This window comes from Chiloscyllium punctatum, chromosome 22 (genome assembly GCF_047496795.1).
Source record: "Chiloscyllium punctatum isolate Juve2018m chromosome 22, sChiPun1.3, whole genome shotgun sequence".
NCBI lineage: Eukaryota > Metazoa > Chordata > Chondrichthyes > Orectolobiformes > Hemiscylliidae > Chiloscyllium > Chiloscyllium punctatum.
The window spans coordinates 31,522,374-31,542,669 of record NC_092760.1 but is presented as its reverse complement, the minus strand read 5'-3'; the positions used below and the strand labels follow the sequence as shown (position 1 = coordinate 31,542,669).

At 38.4% G+C, this 20,296-nt stretch overlaps 1 protein-coding gene across 8 annotated transcripts in view; it reads right to left on the bottom strand.

Annotated features, from left to right (window-relative positions):
• The window catches only part of atg13 (ATG13 autophagy related 13 homolog (S. cerevisiae)), an 86,019-nt gene that overhangs the window by 29,681 nt on the left and 36,042 nt on the right, over positions 1-20,296 (bottom strand). For 3 of the 8 annotated variants that reach the window (XM_072591955.1, XM_072591959.1, XM_072591956.1), the window contains exons 8-11: positions 18,943-19,039; positions 13,094-13,192; positions 7,874-7,967; positions 3,963-4,061 (exon numbers count right to left, since the gene is read on the bottom strand). In XM_072591955.1, the coding sequence (XP_072448056.1) occupies positions 3,963-4,061; positions 7,874-7,967; positions 13,094-13,192; positions 18,943-19,039 (389 nt within the window). The remainder of the gene's footprint in view (positions 1-3,962; positions 4,062-7,873; positions 7,968-13,093; positions 13,193-18,942; positions 19,040-20,296) is intronic. The other 5 variants (XM_072591957.1, XM_072591961.1, XM_072591960.1 and 2 more) reach the window with 3 other exon arrangements.

Below are 20,296 nucleotides of genomic sequence, written 5' to 3'. Positions count from 1 at the left end.
CCCCTCAGCTTCTGATGCTCCAGGGAAAACATTCCCAGCCTATTCAGTCCTTCCCTACAGCTCAAATCCTCCAACCCTGGCAACATCCTTGTAAATCTTTTCTGAACCTTTCAAGTTTCACAACATCCTTATGATAGGAAGGAGACTAGAACTCCATGCAACATTCCAAAAGTGGCCAAACCAATGTCTGTATAGCTGGAACATGACCTCCTATATTTAATGTTCTGACCAATAAAGGAAAGCATCACTATCCTATCTACCTGCGACTCTACTTTCAAGGAACTATGAACCTGCGCTCCAAGGTCTCTTTGTTCAGCAACATTTCCCAGGACCTTACCATTAAGTAAGTCCTACTCTGATTTGCTTTTCCAAAATGCAGTACTTCACATTTATCTAAATTAAACTCCATCTGCCACTTCTTAGCCCATTGATCCAACTGATCAAAATCCTGTTGTATTCTGAGGTAACCTTCTTCTCTGTTCACTACACCTCCAATTTTGGGGTCATCTGCAAAGTTACTACCTATACCTCCTGTGTTCATATACAAATCTTTTACATAAATGGTGATAACCAGTGGACCCAGTACCGATCCTTGCAGAACACCACTGATCACTGGCCTTCAATCTGAAAAGCAACCCTCCACCACCACCCTATATCTTCTATTTTCAATCCAGTTCTGTATTCAAATGGCTAGTTCTCCCTGTATTCCATGAGATATAACCTTGCTCACCAGTCTCCCATGAGGAACCTTGTCGAATGCCTTCCTGAAGTCCATATAGATCATGTCTATCGCTCTGCCCTCATCAATCCTCTTTGTTACATTTTCAAAAAACTCAATCATGAGACATGATTTCCCACACACAAAGCCATGCTGACTATCCCTAATCACTCCTTTACTTTCCAAATACATATACAACCTGTCCCTTAGGATTCCCTTCAACAACTTGCCCATCACTGATGTCAGGCTCACTGGTTTATAGTTCCCTGGCTTGTCCTTACCATCTTTCTTAAATGTGGTACAATGTTAGCCAACCTCCAATCTTGCGGCATCTCACCTGTGATTATCGATGATACAATTATCTCAGCAAGGGGTCCAGCAATCACTTCCCTAGCTTCCCAAAGATTTCTAGGGTACACCTGATCAAGTCCTGGGGATTTATCCACTTTCATGCGTTTCAAGACATTTTAAAGATCTGATGTATGAAAATGTTTTGTACATAAGAATGACTGCTTTGCACGGTCCTGCACTGCGCTCCAATTTACAAACAATTCAACTTGTGAATGAACTCCAGAACAGAACCGGTTTCTAAAGCAGATACTGCCTGTACTTCTAATCCCAGTCAGGTCTCCTCTGAATTGTTTAAAAATGTTTAATCTCTGGTTTTTCTAAGATAAAATCCATCCTTTGTTGTCTTGAACCAAAAACAAGCTGACAGTGTTCAATATTTATATTCCCTTTCATAAAATAGTACAAAACAAACAAATAAACAAAAAATCAACATAAATAACCAACCCCAAATGTCACTATTTGGAAATCCAAATTTCCAACTTTGTAATTTTTTTTTACATTTGTACGTGCATTTCTTTTATCACAACGTAAAAATTCATGTTTCTTTATGGGGTCAGATTTTACAAACAGATAATTTGGATCTATGGGCTTTGAAACTCACTCCACTGTTGGGGGCATATTGCAGTCGATGTATCTGTTTTTGCCCGACATACAAATGCACATTTCCCACTAAGGTTGCTGGATGGCAATCTGAAGCAAGCAGTTTGGCTGACTCATGTCCTTTTCATCCAGGGATACGGATGTACAGAGGAACCTCTGTTTTCCAGCTTTCGATAACCGAATTTCAGATAATCTGAACAAGATCACAAGATCACCCGACGCTCAGCTAACTATGTTCTTCGGCATTCGATTAACCGAACTAAATACACCCCACACGTATTCTTCGGATAATCGAGGTTCCTCTGTAATTGCAGCCCTCCACTGGCATTGGCTAACTGAGTTCAGACAGAAACTGAAACCAAATTCAGTATTCACCACACAGAACACAACTAAAAAGAACTAGTAGGCAAGGTGCAGTCTTCACCTCTCAGTTTAAGGATGGTAAATTCAAATACTATAATTCAAACTTTCAGCTTCAAATGCCCACTTACGTCAGCAAATGACACCACCAATTTAGCAAACACAACTACCCTTTTGTTTCTCTTGACTCATCTGCAGTCTTTGACATTCCTCTTGACTCCTTTCTACTGTCATCCAGCTATTTCGTACTCACCTTTTTGCAATTTCCATCTGTTTAACAGTAGCCAGAGAATCTACTGGAGTCTCTTTCCAATTCAGTATAGTTATCTCTGGTGTCTTTGCAAGAATCCATTGCCACTCTCCTATTTCACACCATCCAAAAGCAAGTTAATTTCCACCCTCAAGACAACCTTACACCTCTCAACCGGCCACTGTTCTAAATGGTCAGATTATTTGGTTTCAGAATTCAGTACTTAAGTGGAGAAAATTTTCATCTGCTGGATATTGAACAGGAATCTGACAATATAGCAACAATGGAATGGGTTATGCCCTCCACAGACTTCACTCCCCAGCTACAAACTCTACCCCTCTTCCTGGCAATAGTCTGATGCTAAAACAAATATAAAATCAATCATATCCACACCATCACTAAGACTGCCCAGCTCCATTTCCATTACATCACCAGATTCCGCTCCTGTTGCAGTTCATTAGCTTCTAAACCATCAACCGTGTCTTGGCTACTTCTAGACTCAACCATTCCAATGCTTGCCTGGCCACCTGCATTTCCTGAACAATAAATTTTCAATTGTATTTTTGAATCCTTCCACGACGTCAGCTCCACCTTATTTCTGAAATCTCTTTTCTCTCACAAACTGCAGAGACAGCTCTCCCTTAAATCTGGCCTCGAGCACTTCCAGTTTTAGTTGCTTATACTGGTAGCTGTCTTTAGCAACGTTGGATATTCACTCTGGAATTCTCTTGCTGACTTGCTATCACACTCTACCTTATTCTTCTTCTTAAAACCTACTACTTTGCCTTAGATTTTGATTACTTTCTCTAATATATCATTACATATGGCCTAGTATCAGATTTTGTTTTGTAAGCACCCCCCCCAAAATAAAGAGCCTCGGGTCATTACATTATGTTAATGGCGCTAAATGTGTACAAACTATTATTATTGTACTGATATTTCCATAGGTTAGCTCCAATTATTACGCAAATATTTAAAAAAAATCAAACAGCAAAAGTCTTTGAGTTGTCAGGATAGATAGATTACAAATTTTATCATAAAATGTGGCTCATGAATTACACCAACAGATTAATTTTCAAGGTTCCATAACTGGGGAGCTAAGGGAATTTGCTTCTTAGTCTAACTAAACAATAGTCAGAAACGTATGAAGAGAGCAAGAAAGTCTAAGGAGCACTTTTAGTTTCAAGTATCAGCAATTTTAGTCGGGTAAGAATCTTGCTCAGACGTTACCAATGAGAGCTCACCTTGGACATTACACAGAAGGGAGCAGATTACGTTTATCTGGTTGACCTCAGGGATCCCAGGCTTTGGCCCAGGATTAAAGTCAATCCAAAGAGGTCAGTAAACTGTGCAATTGGCTGACAGCATTGTTTTCTGCAGAAAGCTGGCTTCTTCTTGCTTTCAGTCGGTCAAAGTCATGGCTCTTGTTTGATTAATTAATTGAGACACTACAGGAAAACTTGCAGTTAATGATATGAAATAATCCACAACTATAAAGGATGAATAAAACTGGGGGAAGTCATCCTGCAGTTCAAATGAGGCCTTTTCACACCAAAAGTACCACCAGGTTTCTGTTTTCTTAACTTCCGGAAAATAATTCAAGATTGGCTGCCTGAACTTTCTTGCTTGGCTTCAAAAAAAAATGTGGCTGGATACTTGCAAATCGTTTCTGTTTTAACTCACTTGATGCGTAAAGGTCAAGCCTAGCAGGGGGACCTTCAGAGTGTCCATCACCACTGGCCTGGGAGTCTGAAAATGTGTTTTACTAACAGTAAACACACACTACACACAGACATACACAAAAGAGAAAGAGAAAAAGAAGAAAAGGAAAACAGAACTTAGAGAAGAAAATAAGAGTATTGTGCATCGAAATCTCAACTTTGTAATGTAGGCGAACAATATTAAAGAAAAGACATTAAAATACATATTTCTAAAAGGTGAACCATCATGGTGTCTATCTAAACTGACAAAGAACCTGGTGTTAAAGCAAAGAGTCAAACTGAGCACTTGTGCAATCTCATTTTTTACAAATTATATTGATGATCAATTTGAGCCTCCAGCTAGCTGTTTCTGGAGTTGAGTCCCAATTTTTTCCAGATACGCACACCAAGAGATTGCAGACTTTAAAAGGCAAAATGTTGATCAATTCCTCCACAGTTTTCTGCTTGGGTGTCATAATTCAGAGGTCTATAATTCCACAGGTATCAATCACTAAAGACTCACAGTTCTGATGGATACCCAAACAGGGAGATTTGCCCAGTCTGCACCCAGGGTCACTGGATAATGATAGGCAGCAGGAGCTTTGACCAGTTTCTTCTTGCCTTGTCTACCAAAGGTGATGTCAACAGTCCTTCAGCAACTAAGCTAAAATCAATTTGCAGCAGAGACGAGGGCATTCCGATTACATTGATGAATGACACGTGGTTCTCAAATTTAACAACCCCCATCAACTACAAAAAGGCACGAGAAAGGAAAGGTGCCTAGGGTGCGGGTGTTTAAATTTTAGGATCAGGAATCTGGACACCATTTCTGTATTATTATATTTTGAAGTTCAGGAATAAAATTATGGATGAGGTTCACACAAAAGGCAGGTGGGAGACCTAACTAAAGGTAAAAGTAAATCACTATAGTCCTACTTGACTATACGGCTGCTCTCTCAGAGAATGATGAGTGATGGTAGTTTAATCTGAGGGTCACCATACCTGAGGAGAGGGAGTAGGTTAAGAAAGAAAGCACTTCCTGATAACCTCAGCTGGTGCAGAAATTGAACCCATGCTGTTGGCAATACATTGCCTTGCAGACTAGCCTTCCAGCCAACTGAACTAATTGACCAATCCACCATTGCACAATGACATAAATCACAACAGGACTAAACTTTAGCACAAAGTAAGTGGGTTAGGGTCCTAAACTGTGGTTTCCAAGCAAATAAATCGATGTGGAAGCTGTTTGCTCTCTACACATTCCTTACTGGCCAAATGAAGCTACAGTACTATCTTGAATCTTAAAAGGAGGACTTTGCAAGAGACTACTGTTTATAACCCTGATCTTCAGCCCCACCCATCCATCTATCGCAACTGGAAGTAAGGCTCTGGTTGGCAATATGCACCTCAACTACACCCTCGTCTACCTCACTGACCACCTTCCACTTTCTCATATTGCAGATGAGAGCTTCATTCCTAGTCTCAAAATGCCCTCTTTACCAATCACTGTGAACCACTTCTCCTGCACTCTCTGTCAACTGGAGCTTTCTATCAACAGCGAGAAACTGTCCTCCAAACTCCTCAGCTGTGGCCCCTATCCACTGGCCAGGCTGTCCATTTCCTTGGCTTTGCTGGTTACTTCAGCAGTTTTTGGCTCCCCCGTATCCTGCACATCAAATCTAGATGTCTTTGGCAATCATCTCCCAAATTTTAGCTGAAATTCAGGCCACCTATACCTTTCAGTGGTGATAATGCAGATATATTTGGAACTTTGGTGTAATGCATTGTTTACATTGCAAATAATATCACTTTTGAAGTGCCCTATCCATCCAGTTAAACTGTAGAGTAAACTTAGCAAACATGGAACAACTGGGTCCATACTGTTACTTAGAAGTCACATCTATAATATGTTCTCATTTGGCTAGAAATCTGCCCTAGTTGGGCAGAATTTGCCCATATGAGGTGTGTCAATACTGCACTGCTGGCTGCTGCAAACAGGCTGACTGCAATCTGTCTGCAACTTGAATCAAAATGTTTGGTTGCAGCCATTTTTCATTTTTGTCTAGGGTACTGCAAGTGACAACTGAAATCATCTCCAGGGTTGGGTTTTGATACCTCTAACAGTACTACTGTAATAACCTAGACCCACACTAAAGTATCATACAACACTGAAGAATTAATGCAAACATTAAAAACAGCTTGAAAACATTCTTTACCAGTTATTTCACAGAGCCCAGATTATCATTTTGGCACACATTTTAGAAACATGAATCTAACCTTGTGCAATCACATTTAGTATATTTATACAGGATGGGATTTATTTTTTAGAATCCAAAAGTTCAATATGTTTACCAAATTACAAAAATGGTAATGTGAAGTATATTAACCGAATTTTGCGATCTGGGTAGGTTTCGCTATAGCTATAAACTACCTACTTACCTTGCTAGGACATCCAGTGCAGGATCCATTCCAACAAATACAGTCCAACAACACATGCAGGCAGCATCAGAATAGATCTTCACAAATGCCATTCTCCTTTTTTTAATGGTTAAAGCTGTTGTTTTCTAGCAAGTTAAGCTTCTTTGACAGTTACAGAGAGAAGGCAAGTGTGTAAGGTATACGGTGAGTGGATGAGAGAGCAGAGTGGGTTGGGGGGTGGAGAAGGGTGTATTCAGTTATAAGGAATTCGTGGGGGGAGTAATGAGTGAGTGATTGGCTATAAGAATTAAAGTTAATCAGTTGTTAGAGCAGATTCTAATTCCTCTAATCTTTGCTGAGTAACTATTCAAGAATACAAGTTGGAAACACCCAAAATCTCCAGCTCACAGAGGTGGTGACATTTTCTTAAGGTTCCAGTCACTAGAAAGTTGCCTATTGAATTTTTAAACTTCCCAAACAGCTACTACAGTCAGTGTTTTAGGACTTCCAAATGGTATCAATGCAACCTTTTTAGAGGTTGGAAGGTGCAGCCCATTGTTTGCCTGCTTCAGTACTTCAATATTAAAATGTTTTAATCTCTCGTCCAATTTCCAATGTCCTCTTTTCAATTGTTACAATCAATGGCTCTAAATCTTTACTGGTGTCTTGATATGATTGTTATACTTAATATTTCACAAACTAAATATTTGGATTTGTACGAATTTAATTGAACTGTCTCCAGTTTTGTACTGAGGTTGGAAAATTTGTGCTGCAGCTTGTTCAACGGTGTAAAGTATCAGGAAGTAAGCTATGGGCTCAGGGACAATTGGACAATTATATTATTTTTGGGACTGATGTACATTAACGTATGCCCTGTTCAATTACACACACAAAATATAGTGCTGAAGGTTAGACCATATCATTGAGTAGTTCTGTTGTGTTCAGTGTATAATTCACAAATATGCTAATAATATTGGACACTGACAAAATCATTCAGAAGATATACATGTGCAGTGGCCTATGTTAAATTCAACTTGACTTTAGAAATAATGATCCCAAAAGATCATTATACTTGCATTTGACAAAAGTATCACAAAAAATATTACAAAAGAAAACTTGGGTAAAGCTTCTATAGCAACTATTTTGGTCAAAAAAGATTTTGAATCGTATTTTTAAATGATGCAGCGTATATTGTCATATCAGGCTTTTAACCAGACTGCCCAAGAAATGCCTGTCCCTTCAAAAAACAAATCACAGAGCATCGAACACTGTTCACATGCAGTCACAGGGCAGGCATGTGCTCAATTCTACATGTTACAGTGGGTAAAGGCTTGAAATCAAATTATTACAACTAATTTTCATTGGATATATCTGTATCTTTTCCTTAGAAATAGTGCATAAGACTAACATTATGACCTGCTAGAAAAATGCTAGGCTAACAGTCATTAGCAGGATAGCATATTTTCTATTCCTTACCTGTGAGGGAGGAGAAGTAGAGAAAGATGTGGTGCAGACTTCCTGGGAGTCATCAACAGAAGGAAAATTACCTCCATCATCTTCACCAGTTGTTCTGCATTAAACATCAATGAACATATTGATTGCGCTTCATGAACTTTTTCATTCCATCATCAAAACTATACTTGAAGTTAAAATAAGCTTTATTCAGATTTGCAGCTATAGTGTATGACAAATGTTCCAATTCAATTCTCACTTGAGAAAGGTTGTAAGGACTAAAAGGACTAAAAACCTCAAGCAATATAAGGACTAAAAACCTCAAGTTCTCACAATGGGATTATTATATCTCGGATTCCAAACTCCTCTGGTTGGTCTAGGCACATTCCCCATCATGAACATGTAAACTCTGCAACAAGTCCCTTCAGTTTTCCTATTTCAAATATAATCTTACATTTTAAAATTACTGCATTCTGCTTAGATAATATTCTATACAAAAATGTCTAAAATTAGTTTTCAGCCTCTGTTTTCTCATTGAATTGCCCAGTCTAGACGTCTAAAGCTTTGATTTAGTTCAGTAAAACACCTCAATCTTGCCAAGTGATGGCTTTTCATTTTGGTATTTAAACATATTTCCCAGGAAAATGATTAAGGCTTAAACATTAAAAGGTATTGTTCAAATTAAGTTTTCAAATCTGAGCTTACTGTAGCTCCTAGTTAAATTTGAAGTGGTAGTGATAGCAGCACTTCTTGTGGACAGACAGATACTGCAACCAGTTGCAGTACAACACAATAACACTTGTTTTGCTCATTGTTGGATTAAACAAATTTTAAAAAAATTATTAAAATTTTAGGAACAGAAAAAAATAACATTACTGTCATTTCCACATATCCAAATTGTCACAAAAAGCCATTGAATGTCACTTGCCACCCTTACCTGTTGCACTCTACATGGCTGAATTTTCATGTCCTCTGAAGTGATTTAGATAGCCATTCTCTTACAAAAAACAACCACCATGATGAACATAACCTATCACCTTGTCGGACGAGCCATGGATCGAGAATAAAAAGGATTTTCAATTTATAAACAGCTATACTTTACAAATTTAGAACAGAAGGTAACGGAGGAACAGGGATTCCGCAAAGCCATTCAATTAATGAGTTGAACTAAATGGGATTAAGCAATTGAAAGCTCTGTTCGAAAAATAATTGTGGATTATCAAGCTAAAAATCTTTGAGGTGAAAACATTGGTATTTACTGAATACCAGGTATTTGTTCCAAAATACTTAGAGGAGTGAGAAATCAATAAGGAAGATATTCTATGTCTTGGAACTGGACAGCAACAATAACTTAACTTGAACCTTTTTTTGTATTTATTCACAGGATTTGGGTGTCACTGGCTAGGCCAGTATTTACTGCCCATCCTTGTTAGATTATGCCCAAATAATCAGAGTGTGAAGGCTCCTTTAACAAGAAACAGAAAGGATGTTTTTTTTTCTGTACTCAATAATGGTTAAATAAAATCATTGTAATAGAAGAAACTTTGTACTCCTCCAAAGGTAATTATGAAGTGAAACAAGAGCTCTGCATCTGAATGACAGATTTTTGCAACTCAGAATCTGTTGTATGTCTGCACTTTATGTCACAGAATCACAGCTACCCCATAGAAAACTGACATTTCTCATTGTGTAGACCAGGGCAAAATCCATGCAACATCTCAAATGCAGTCTAGCCACTTGTTGATGCCAAGTAATCCATACATGGCACAAAAAAAAGGAAAGTGAGTCAACAAGCTGTAGACAGTAACAAGGTGCCTGAGCAGAGATCAGTTAACAGTTCCCTTCCATTCCAATATCCAGACCTAGACACAGGCAATCGAACATATTTGAAAACACTGTCTATCATGTTTATTCCAATTTGCTCATGTAGCATACTATCATGAATTGCCCAGTCCATTTTATCCCCGAATGTACTATATTAGGTAAGTTTCCATATGCAACCTTCACAACAATTTCTTACCAAGATGAATACAACTCTTACTGAAATTGAAAGTATCCCACTTATTGATTTGGAGATATCATTCTGACAGAAGCAAATATTCTGCCTAGTACCACCAGTGATGGTTTAAAAAAACAAACAGAATTACGAATAGATTATACAGTCCCTCAGACCTATTCCACCATTCAATACAATCATGGTAAATGTTTGGCCTCAATTCTACATTCCTGTCTGCTCCACACCTCGTTACATTCTTTGTGACTCCAAAACGTTGTCCATTTCAGCCTTAAACATATTCAACAATGGAGGATTGACAACCCTCCAGGACAGAGAATGCCAAAGATTCACAACTCTTCAAGTAAAGAAATGAACTCATCTAGTGAACTGAAATTGCTGTCATATTTTTCCTTTGCTTCCTGTTGATGGTAAAACACAAAATAACTCTTAATTCTTAATAGTAAGAATAATAGCAAAGGTTTACAGTTAGCTATTTTCATTTTTATTTCAAGGTTGATTCACCTTGATGATCCCAGATTTTCAAAATGATACACATACACAAAATGATAAATTCTAAAATTTCTGAGAGGCTTTAATTTCATGGGATGTATATTGTCACTGGCAAGGTCAGTATTTAGTGTTCATTTCACATCATATCTGAGAAAGGCGATGTTGAGCTGCTTTCTTGAACAACAGCAATGTGCCTGGTGCAGTTACATCCATTGTGCTGAGAGAAAGGAGCTCCAGGATTTTGATACAGTGATAGCAAAGTAATGGAGATCAAGATTTCAAGCTACTGAGAGACTTGGAGGGACCTGCACCTGTTGCCCTTGACCTTTTTAGTGGTAGAGGTCAAGGGTTTCCAAGGTGGCTGGCAAGTTGTGATGGTATACAATGCTGCCACCGCCCATAGATAGTGGAGGGAGTGAACGATTAATTTGGTGGGCTGGGTGACGATCAAGCAGGCTGTTTTGTCCTGTGCAGTGTCAACCATCTAGAGTGCTGGTGGAGCTGCACTAATTTAGCCAAGCATGGTGCACTTCATCGCGTGGGATTTAGCAAAGATAATGCCATTCTCTCGTTATGGATCATAATTGTCTGGCATATCTGGGCTCATATATTCTCTTATCAGCCCAAGCCTGGACATTGTCCAGCTTTTGCTACATATGCACACAGACTGCTTCAGTTTCTGAAGAGAGGCCAATGGTAGTGATCACTGTGCCACTGTGAACACTCATCCCTGCCTAACTGCTTTTTCATACAAGGAAGGCCATTATCAAAGCAGCTGAAAGACAGCAGATTCCTGAAGAAGGGCTCATGCCCGAAACGTCGATTCTCCTGCTCCTTGGATGCTGCCTGATCTGCTGCGCTTTTCCAGCAACACATTTTTCAGCTCTGATCTCCAGCATTTGCAGTCCTCACTTTCTCCTGAAAGACAGCAGAGCCCAAGACAATGCTTTGCAACTTCTGCAGTGCTATCCAGGGGCAGAGATGATTGGCTTCCAATAATCACAACCATCTTTCCTGTGTTCTAGGAAAGCAATAGAGAGAATATCCCCCACAAATTTTTATTGATTCTAGTTGTACTGAGGCTCTTTGAGGTCATCATTAGTCAAATGCTGTCTTGATGTTAAGGACAGTCCCTGTCATTTTGACCATGTTTGAACCAAAACAGTAATAAGACTATAGCTCACTGGCCCTGGTAGAATCCAAACCAAATATAAGTCAACAAGTTATTGTTATGAAAGTGTTACTTTTTAGCACACAATGTCCATTCCATCACTGTGGACAACATATTGTCTGTATGCCAGCTACAGATAACTGTAGTTAACATGACGTAGCCTTTCACCCTATTTTCGTCGATCTCACTTTGGTATTCAACACCTCAGCAGAGCTTGACAGTACATGCATGTAACAGTCTCCTATAAGTCATAGCTCCCAAGAGTGTCTGTGATAATCCAAAAAAAGCCAAAGAACTGTGGATGCTGGAAATCAGAAACAAAATCCAAAATTGTTGGAAAAATCTCAGCAGGTCTGACAGAGAAGCACAGTTAATACTTTGGGTCCAGTGACCCTTCTTCAGAACTGCACTAATCAAAAGGTAGTTTTGGTGAATCTGAGGTAGCTGCAGCATGGAAAATGGTTGTATACCCAAGTATCTTCTGGGTAGTGAGATACCAGAGCCTATTGACCAGTGCAGCACTCAGGACTCCACTTGCAAGATACTTGCAAGTGTGATGTGGAGGTCTTAAAACATCAACTATTACACCTGGGAGTCAACTATTACACTAGCTCGTGAAAGAGGAAAATGACACATTTGATGAACTGGGATGTACTACACAACAACTGGTGGATATAGCAGGTACGACAAGCACCAATGTTGAAAACAACAACAACCCACAATATCACTTAGCAGCTTTATCTGCTCCCAAGGCAGAGCCTTCCTCTCAGGCTTTCATGACCATTAACAAAGGTGCACCAAATAAAGTCTTCCAACTTAAATAGATTATTTGCTGCGTGTTCATCATTGTGTAGGTGGAAGAATTCCAACAAAAAATGGTTCACAGTACTCCATGGATATACATTCCAAACTCTGGTTCACCCACTCAGTTTACATCACTTCATGCCTTTAATTACAGAGCCAGCAGAAGAAAACTATTTTGATAAATTTTAAAATCTCCTGTTTTTTTCCCTTTGTTCTACCATGTACTGCGAGCAACTCAACGTGTCCTCTTCTTTAGCACATTTATGTTCTAGTACTATAGAGTTTGCAATATTATAACAGTGATGTATATTGTATTCTACACTCTGAATTATGGTCCAATACTAAAAGTGCTGTGTTTTCCAAAAAAGCTTCAAATAAAGGAAATAAACAAAAGAAACATGAAGATGAAATGAAAAAAAGTGAAGAAAAACAATGATTGCTTTTGTTCTGTTTTTTAAAACAAAAATTACGTGGCAATTTGGAAAATTAAATGTTTTTCTATATTTTGCACTGTGCGTGTCACAAATGTAGAATAGGTGTAAATCAAAGTAAAGCATCTTCTACTCTGTCTCAACCTTAAACTCAAAATTGCATCTTCAATCCAATAGAGATGATGCAATTTCTCATACAATCTTAGCCTAAACTTTAGTGTCTGGGGATAAGGTCAGTTGGTAACTTGAATAAGCAACCTAATCATGACTGCACAATACAACTAACAATGTGTTCTTTATACTTATGACTATTTACATGGGTGTTGTCCCACCTGTAGTTACATGGGTGTAGTGGTGAAGATCCACTATAGGGACGATCTACAAAGTGGTCTATGATAATCCCCATGATTGGCTGGGTCCGCTCCAGCTGCCTGTGAAATAATTCAAAGTAACAATTATAACTTAAAAGAGTTCCTAAAAATGAGAACCATAAATGTCCCTGGGTCAACTTAACCAGTTATGAAAAAGGTTAGACAGTGGGATGAAGGACGAAACTAGTAAAAAAATCCAAAATGATATCTATTCAACATAAAAAGAACACATGAAGAAGAATAACTAAATCTAATCAGAGTCAATGTCACATGAATGTTCATTCATTAATAAATTACAGCAACAGCATCTCAACCGGTTGTCAGAGTCATTCAGTACGGAAACAGACCGTTTGGTCACAAACTAAATTAGTCCCACCTGCCTGCTTGTTCCAATATCCCTCCGAACATTTCTTATTCATGTACCCATCTAAATGTTGGTTAAACGTTGTAACAGTACTGATATCCACCACTTCCTCTGGAAGTTCATTCCATACACGAACCACTTTCTTGTAAAATAAAAAAATTGCCCATCATATTTTTTTTTTAATCTCTCTCTTCCCATCTTAAAAATATGCGCCCTTACCTACACCCTCCATGACTTTATAAACCACTATAACGTCATTCCTTACATTGTATCATGAGAAACTACAAAAACATGGATAAAAATTAGAGTTCAATGTTTTCTCACAATAAACATAAAACAACCAATAATAGACGAGAAAAATTGCAATAGATGTAGCTGATAGTGACGTGTTTCTGAAGGCTAAGAGAAACTGTATTTGCTTAAGTACAATGAAGAGGGGTGAAGAGTCCATGTTCCTTCCTGTAGTGGTGCTTTATGTCAGAAAATGTATTTGAAGTTTATTGGTATTATTAAGGTTTTATCCTCAGGTAGGGTGAATCAATTCCCCTCCCATATAGTAACAAATCAATCACTGGATAAGGGGATTCTAATACATGACGTGTCAGAGGCACAGAACATGATTGCAAGGAAGTTTGTTCTCTGTTCACTTCTCATCTAAACCACCTCAGGGCAAGACCTTGAGCAGAGAATGCAAAATCCCCCACCACACAGGTGGGTAGCAGAGAAGAAAAAAAAAGGAAGAAATATATCATGTTTGTAGATCATGTGTAAGTCATTTTAAAACAAAAGAAATCATGGGAATTTCATGTCAATGGTAAGTCATTTACTGCCAATTCATAATCAGCCTCGAGAAGGTCAAAGTAAGCTGCTCTCTTGAATTGTTGCAAGGTACTGACAAATACTATTAAGTACAAAGTTTCAGGCTTTTGTGGTGCACACATTTGAGAGGAACATAAAACAGGTTGTGTTCCCAGCTACTTACTGCACTTCTTTTCTTTATGATAAGGATCCTGGGCTTAGAACTGCTGTCGAATAAATCTTGGTGAGTTCTTGCAGTGTGTCTTAGAGATATTACACAGTAAAGACACAGCACACCACAATGATGGAAGGACAAAATGTTTAAGGTCATACCCGAGGTGCTAATAACGTGAGCTGTTTTGCACGAGCTTTTTTGAATGTTGTTGGAAATGTTTAAAAGCAGGCAAATGGGAATATTTCCTCTTTGCCTGAACTTCCAACTTACTGATGTTGGAAAGTTTTTGAGTCAGGAGGTAGGTCAATTTCCACAGAAGATACAACCTCTGGCACGCTCAAAATGCTTACATGGCTGGTCCAATTCTATTTTTGAACAATGGTAACTCTAGGTTTTTGATGCGTCACTTGGCAATGCTGAACATTAAGGAAATAGAAAATATGAGGAGGAGGCCATTCAGTGTTCTGCCATTTAGTAATAACATGACTAATACTGTGGCTGTAACTCCACATTGCTGCGTGCCCCATCATCCTAGACACACTCTTAAATAAAAAAAATCTAAGTCAATCTTCAAAGATTCAATGATCCAACGTCCACAATGCTTTGCTGAAGAGAATTTCAATGATCTGCAAAGAAGCACTCCACCTCATTATATATTAAATAGGATACCCTTCATTTTTAAATTGTTCTGGATTCCCCCTATGAATGTAAACACTCTCTTGCATCCATCTTGTTACCTCCCACTGTACCTTAAATGATTAACCAAACTCACTTCACATTCTTTGACACTCCACTTAGTATAAGCCCAACCTTTCCTCATATGACAACCCCTTCATCAGGCGGGTGAACCTTCTTTCAACCGCTTCCAATTAAACTATATTCCTTCTTAAGTGAGGAGATCAAAACTACACAGTACTCCAGATGCAGTCTCACCAATGCGCTTTATGCCTGGAGCAAGACTTCCCCACTTTTATACTCCATTCCCCATCCTTTTCTAATTATACGGTGTACCTGCATCATAACCTTTTGTCATACCATTGAATGTCTGGGAAAGAGGTTAGGTTCTCAGTTGGAGATGGTCATTGCCCAGTAAGGCATGAACATTACTTGTCACTGAGCAGCCCAAATATTGTTGTCCTGTATATGATATGGACCACTTCAGTACCTGAGAAGGCATGAACAAAACTGAACACTGGGCAATCAGCAAATCCATGTGGAGGGAAGGTAATTGAAATAGCAGCTAAAGATAATTGGGATGAATTCTGGCAGCAATGCTGTATGGCTGAGATGACTGGCCTCTGATAATCATAACCAGCGTCTCTGTGCCTTGTTTAACTCTAGTCAGTCAGTGGAGACTTATTCCAATTCCAGTCCAGTTCCTCAAAGCCACATCCAATCAAACATGGTCAAGGGTGACAACTCTCACCTGATATCCCTGTTTTTTTGACTGAAAGTAAAAAAGTTCACATGGAGTCATGTGGCTAACCCTAATACTAGAGTCGAACAAAAACAAACAATTTTATCTTAGATAATCATCCATACTCTTAAATTCAGAACCAACATAAGCAAGTTAAACATGGATTAGCAGGCAAATAGAAAATGTACAATTACAGATCAAACTGCAAATGCAATGAAAATAGTCTTATGAATTTATTTGATGGTCCACTTATCCAATATATCGTCAACCTCAGTCACAAAGGCTTTCAAAACTCTGTCTTTGTCTTGAGGAATTTCAACACAAACTTGAACCCCCTGCTGCCAGTAGCTGACAATAAACCAGAATTTCACAGGCATAATCTTCACCAAATATGGCACACATCTGCAGAATCTCTTCAACTCTCCTCATGACGGTTTTGATGGTATAGATACCCTAATGTTATCTTCCAAGTGGAGAAACAGCTGTTGCGCTTGTATATCTGCCAATTCTCAGCTTCTGGTTCCACCCTCTGCTTTCTTTAAAGATCCATCAACTATTACTGAGCCTGGATGGGTCAGTTTCCTTTTACATGGTTTAGTTTCTCTGGACGTTTTGGTTTCCAATCTCAGTTTCAGTTTTAGTCTCTTTAGGAACTGGAAGGTTTCAGCATGTCGCAAATATTGCAGGCCTTGAAATCAGGGGTCCCATCTCAGGGGAGATATTAAGTTTTACTCTCAATGTTTCTACTTAAGAACCATCATTCCTACATAATTCTGAGAAGTTCAGACATCCTTAGGGTAATGTAAGTTGAAATATGTTAATTTTCTTTGCAGATGAGAGGATGTTATTCAGCAGATTGAAACATTTGCAGCATGCTAGAATATTACATAGTGCCAAGTAGGCCTGATTTCACTAGTGACTTTCAAAATCACTACCATCTTCAACTTATTTGCCTCAGTTCATTTGTGGCTCTGCTGGAGACATTTGCAGAAATTCAGTAGCTTTCTTTTGAAGGTTATCATTCAATCTACATCCACCAAACAGTGCTTTTCAAATCTTAATTCCTACGTAGTTGCTCTGGATCTTCTGCCAATTATCTTAGACTGGGGTTCTTGTGTACTAACTCTTCAGCCACTGGGGAAAAAAACCCGTCTATTTACTTAATCAAAAACTTTTACTATTCTGTATAATCAGGTTAAATAAACTCTTGCTACTATAACAATCCCAAATTCTCCGGATTCGTCAGGTAACTGAAGTCTTTCAGTCTGTAAATTCAGTAAATCCCAATTGCACCTTCTCTAATGTCTTGACATTTTTTCCAAAATGTTATGCCCAGAATGCAACAACTGGGGCCTAACCGGCATCTCATAAAGGTTTTACATAAACTACTGGCTTCTGAATTCGATGCCCGTATTTATCAATGATGAAACTTATATACTTTTTCGCAGCCATCTCAACTTGTCCTGCCACCATCAGCTACTCTGAACATACACCCTCAGGTCTCTAAATTTTTACCCCTATTTAAAATAGGTCAATTAGTTCATATTGACTTTCCTCATTCCTCCAACCGAATTTACCACATCTCAGTTTTCGGCACTGAAATTCATCAGCAATCTGTCTGTCCCCATTTTACCAATTTACCTCCAAACTATTGTTTTGCTATACTTTTCTCTGAGTATTATGGTTGCATTACCTACTAACTTTGAAATGATGAACTGTTAAAGACTGAATCCAATAACCTGGTGAAATTCTTTCTGCAAGTCAGCGATAGTAACTGACACAACAGAAAGTCTACAAGAGAACAGGTACACCAGGTGAGTCTTCCTTTTGAGCCATTGCAGCTCTTTATCCTTCTCTGTACTGCTTCACATTTTGTTAACATATTCAGCATGCTTTTAAATGTTACAATTGATCTTACATCTATGACTTGCTGTAGTGAATTCTAGTTTCATATGACTATTTGTGAAAGGAAGTTTTTGTTTTGATTCTTAACCGATTTATTTCTAAAGTGATGAAGTCACCTTATTCATGATTTGTATTAGGAGAAATTGCACCTGATTTAACCTGTTCATTTCCATTATAGTTTGAAATATCCAAATGAGATAATTTTTTAACCTCATCTACAGAGAATTGCAGCCTGGTTACCTCGTCATTCATAATTTGCTTTATCCCAGGTGATGCATGTGTGAATGTGCACTCCCCCCAAACCCCTCCAAACCTGTTGTTAAACCAATAGCAGTTATTTCTTGTTCTTGAGTTAAAATTGAGAACAACCAACCATCAAACCTTTCCAATCTTACTTCCTGAAAGGAAAAGTGCTTCAGAGTCTTTATGGCCAAGTGATTGTAGAATCGCTTAGGTGCTTAAATTCACATGCACACCTTTCAAAAACAAGATCTGTGACACAAACTGTTGACATATCTCAGACAATTTATTCTGTGTACAGAAAGTCACAGAAATCTGCAGTACTTCAAGCTTATGAAGCCTGTAAATATTACTTTCAACTGTGCACACAAATTCCTGAATTAATTGAAAGGATTGTGAGTGTTTTCTCCTGGTTAATTCCTCAATTTTTGCATCTTGTAACAATAGTGAAGACTATTGTTCATTAGTGTTCCAGAGAGTCAGCATTTCATGTTAGCAACCATGGTTTCTGAATGTAAGTGGACATGAGCACTGGCAGCCTAGTCAACTAACACAATGCAACCATTCTGGACATATCAAAACCATATCATTGCCTGACATAAGCATACATGCATTTTCAGAGACAAAACAATTGCTGATCATCATTGTGAAATCAACTGTAACACTCCAATGGTTAGATAGCAAATTTCTTTGCTTGTATTTAAATTGAACATTTAATTTTCCCAAAGAGCCTTATTTTTAGTATAATGCTCTGCAGAATGACTATACAAACATCAAGTAATCTCAACACGAGTATCAGACAATCATTCAACTTTGCAAATGACTTACCCAAACATTTATGAATGGTTTTAATTAGTTTGCCCTACCATGATCATTATAGCACTGCCAGTATAAATTGCACCACACTTTACCTGCCAGACATGAAAGCCAGATTAGTTCGGTATGCACACGACAGCGTGATAGTACCAACAGGAGTTCCAACCATTCCGACCCGTACTGTTTGAAAACCTGAGAGTGACAGAAAAATGGAAAAGGTTTCAAGATCTATTCTGTTTCAGAACAGTGACTTCAGATTAAGGTTGGAGGGAATGGAAGAAAAGAATAAAAGGGCAAGTCTTTGACTGGGTGAAATGCAGGTTAGATCAACTGACAAAAGAATTGATAGTGTAAGGCAAAAAAAAAGACAGTAGCGAGTAGATAAAGAGACAAAAGCTGCATCTAGAAAATGTGTAAATGGTAAAAGCAGAATAAGCATTGCAACAAAGATTAGACAAAAAGAAAAAACAACTGAGCTGCAAGTTATTGGAATTAAAACTACTGGACTCAATGTCAAACAACGAAAATGTAAAACGCCTAGCAAAGAGATGCTGTTCCTCAAGGTTACACTGGGGTAACATTTCATTAGAAGGCCATGTATAGATAGGTCAGAATGGAAGTAAAGTGGATAATTAAAATGACGGGACTGTAAGCATGGGGTTATACTTGCAGAATAGCTGGAGGTGCTCTGCAAACTCATTCAGCCTGCATTTGGTCTTGTCAAAATAGAGGAGACCTTATCCTGAGCAGCAAATGCAATGCACTAAATTGAAAACATTACAAAATCTCCATTTCACCTTGACTGACTATTTGAGGCCTTGGGACAGTGAGAAGGGAGGAGGTAAAAGGGGAAGTGTTGCATTTACTATATTTTTATTTAAAAATGCAATGACAACGGAATGAACAGTGTTGGATGTTGCTATTTTGTGACAAAAATGACTTCTGTGGTTTACGATATTTTAGCACCTCATAATTGGTCTTTTGTGTCTGTAAAATCACTAATAAAAGACTACCTCTACTGGGTGGGCGGTGTTGCTTCAACGGATGACCTTTGTACTTCAAAGCATTTCAAAATTTAGGCATTTTAATATTGTCACTATCCGGGCAATGGAAGCATTTAAGTATATATTTACTTATGACCTTGAGATTTGTGGCATAGACACAGACGTTTAGATGTTTTTTTCCAACAAGTTCTGCATTTTGCCATTCACACCTCACCTGAACCTTTTTCTTCTTATCTCTTTACCTGGCCTATGACCCATTCTCTGTGCTACAGTGTCACCACTTTAGCCGCTTAATCTCTCTTGCCAACCATCCCATGACAGATCTTGCATTTTGTTCCAATATCACAGTTCCTCCCTTTGAACTTGCTTACAACCAACATTTTCCAGGTCCAGTGATGAAAGGTAGTTGACCTGAAACAACAATTATTTCTTTCACCACAGTCTT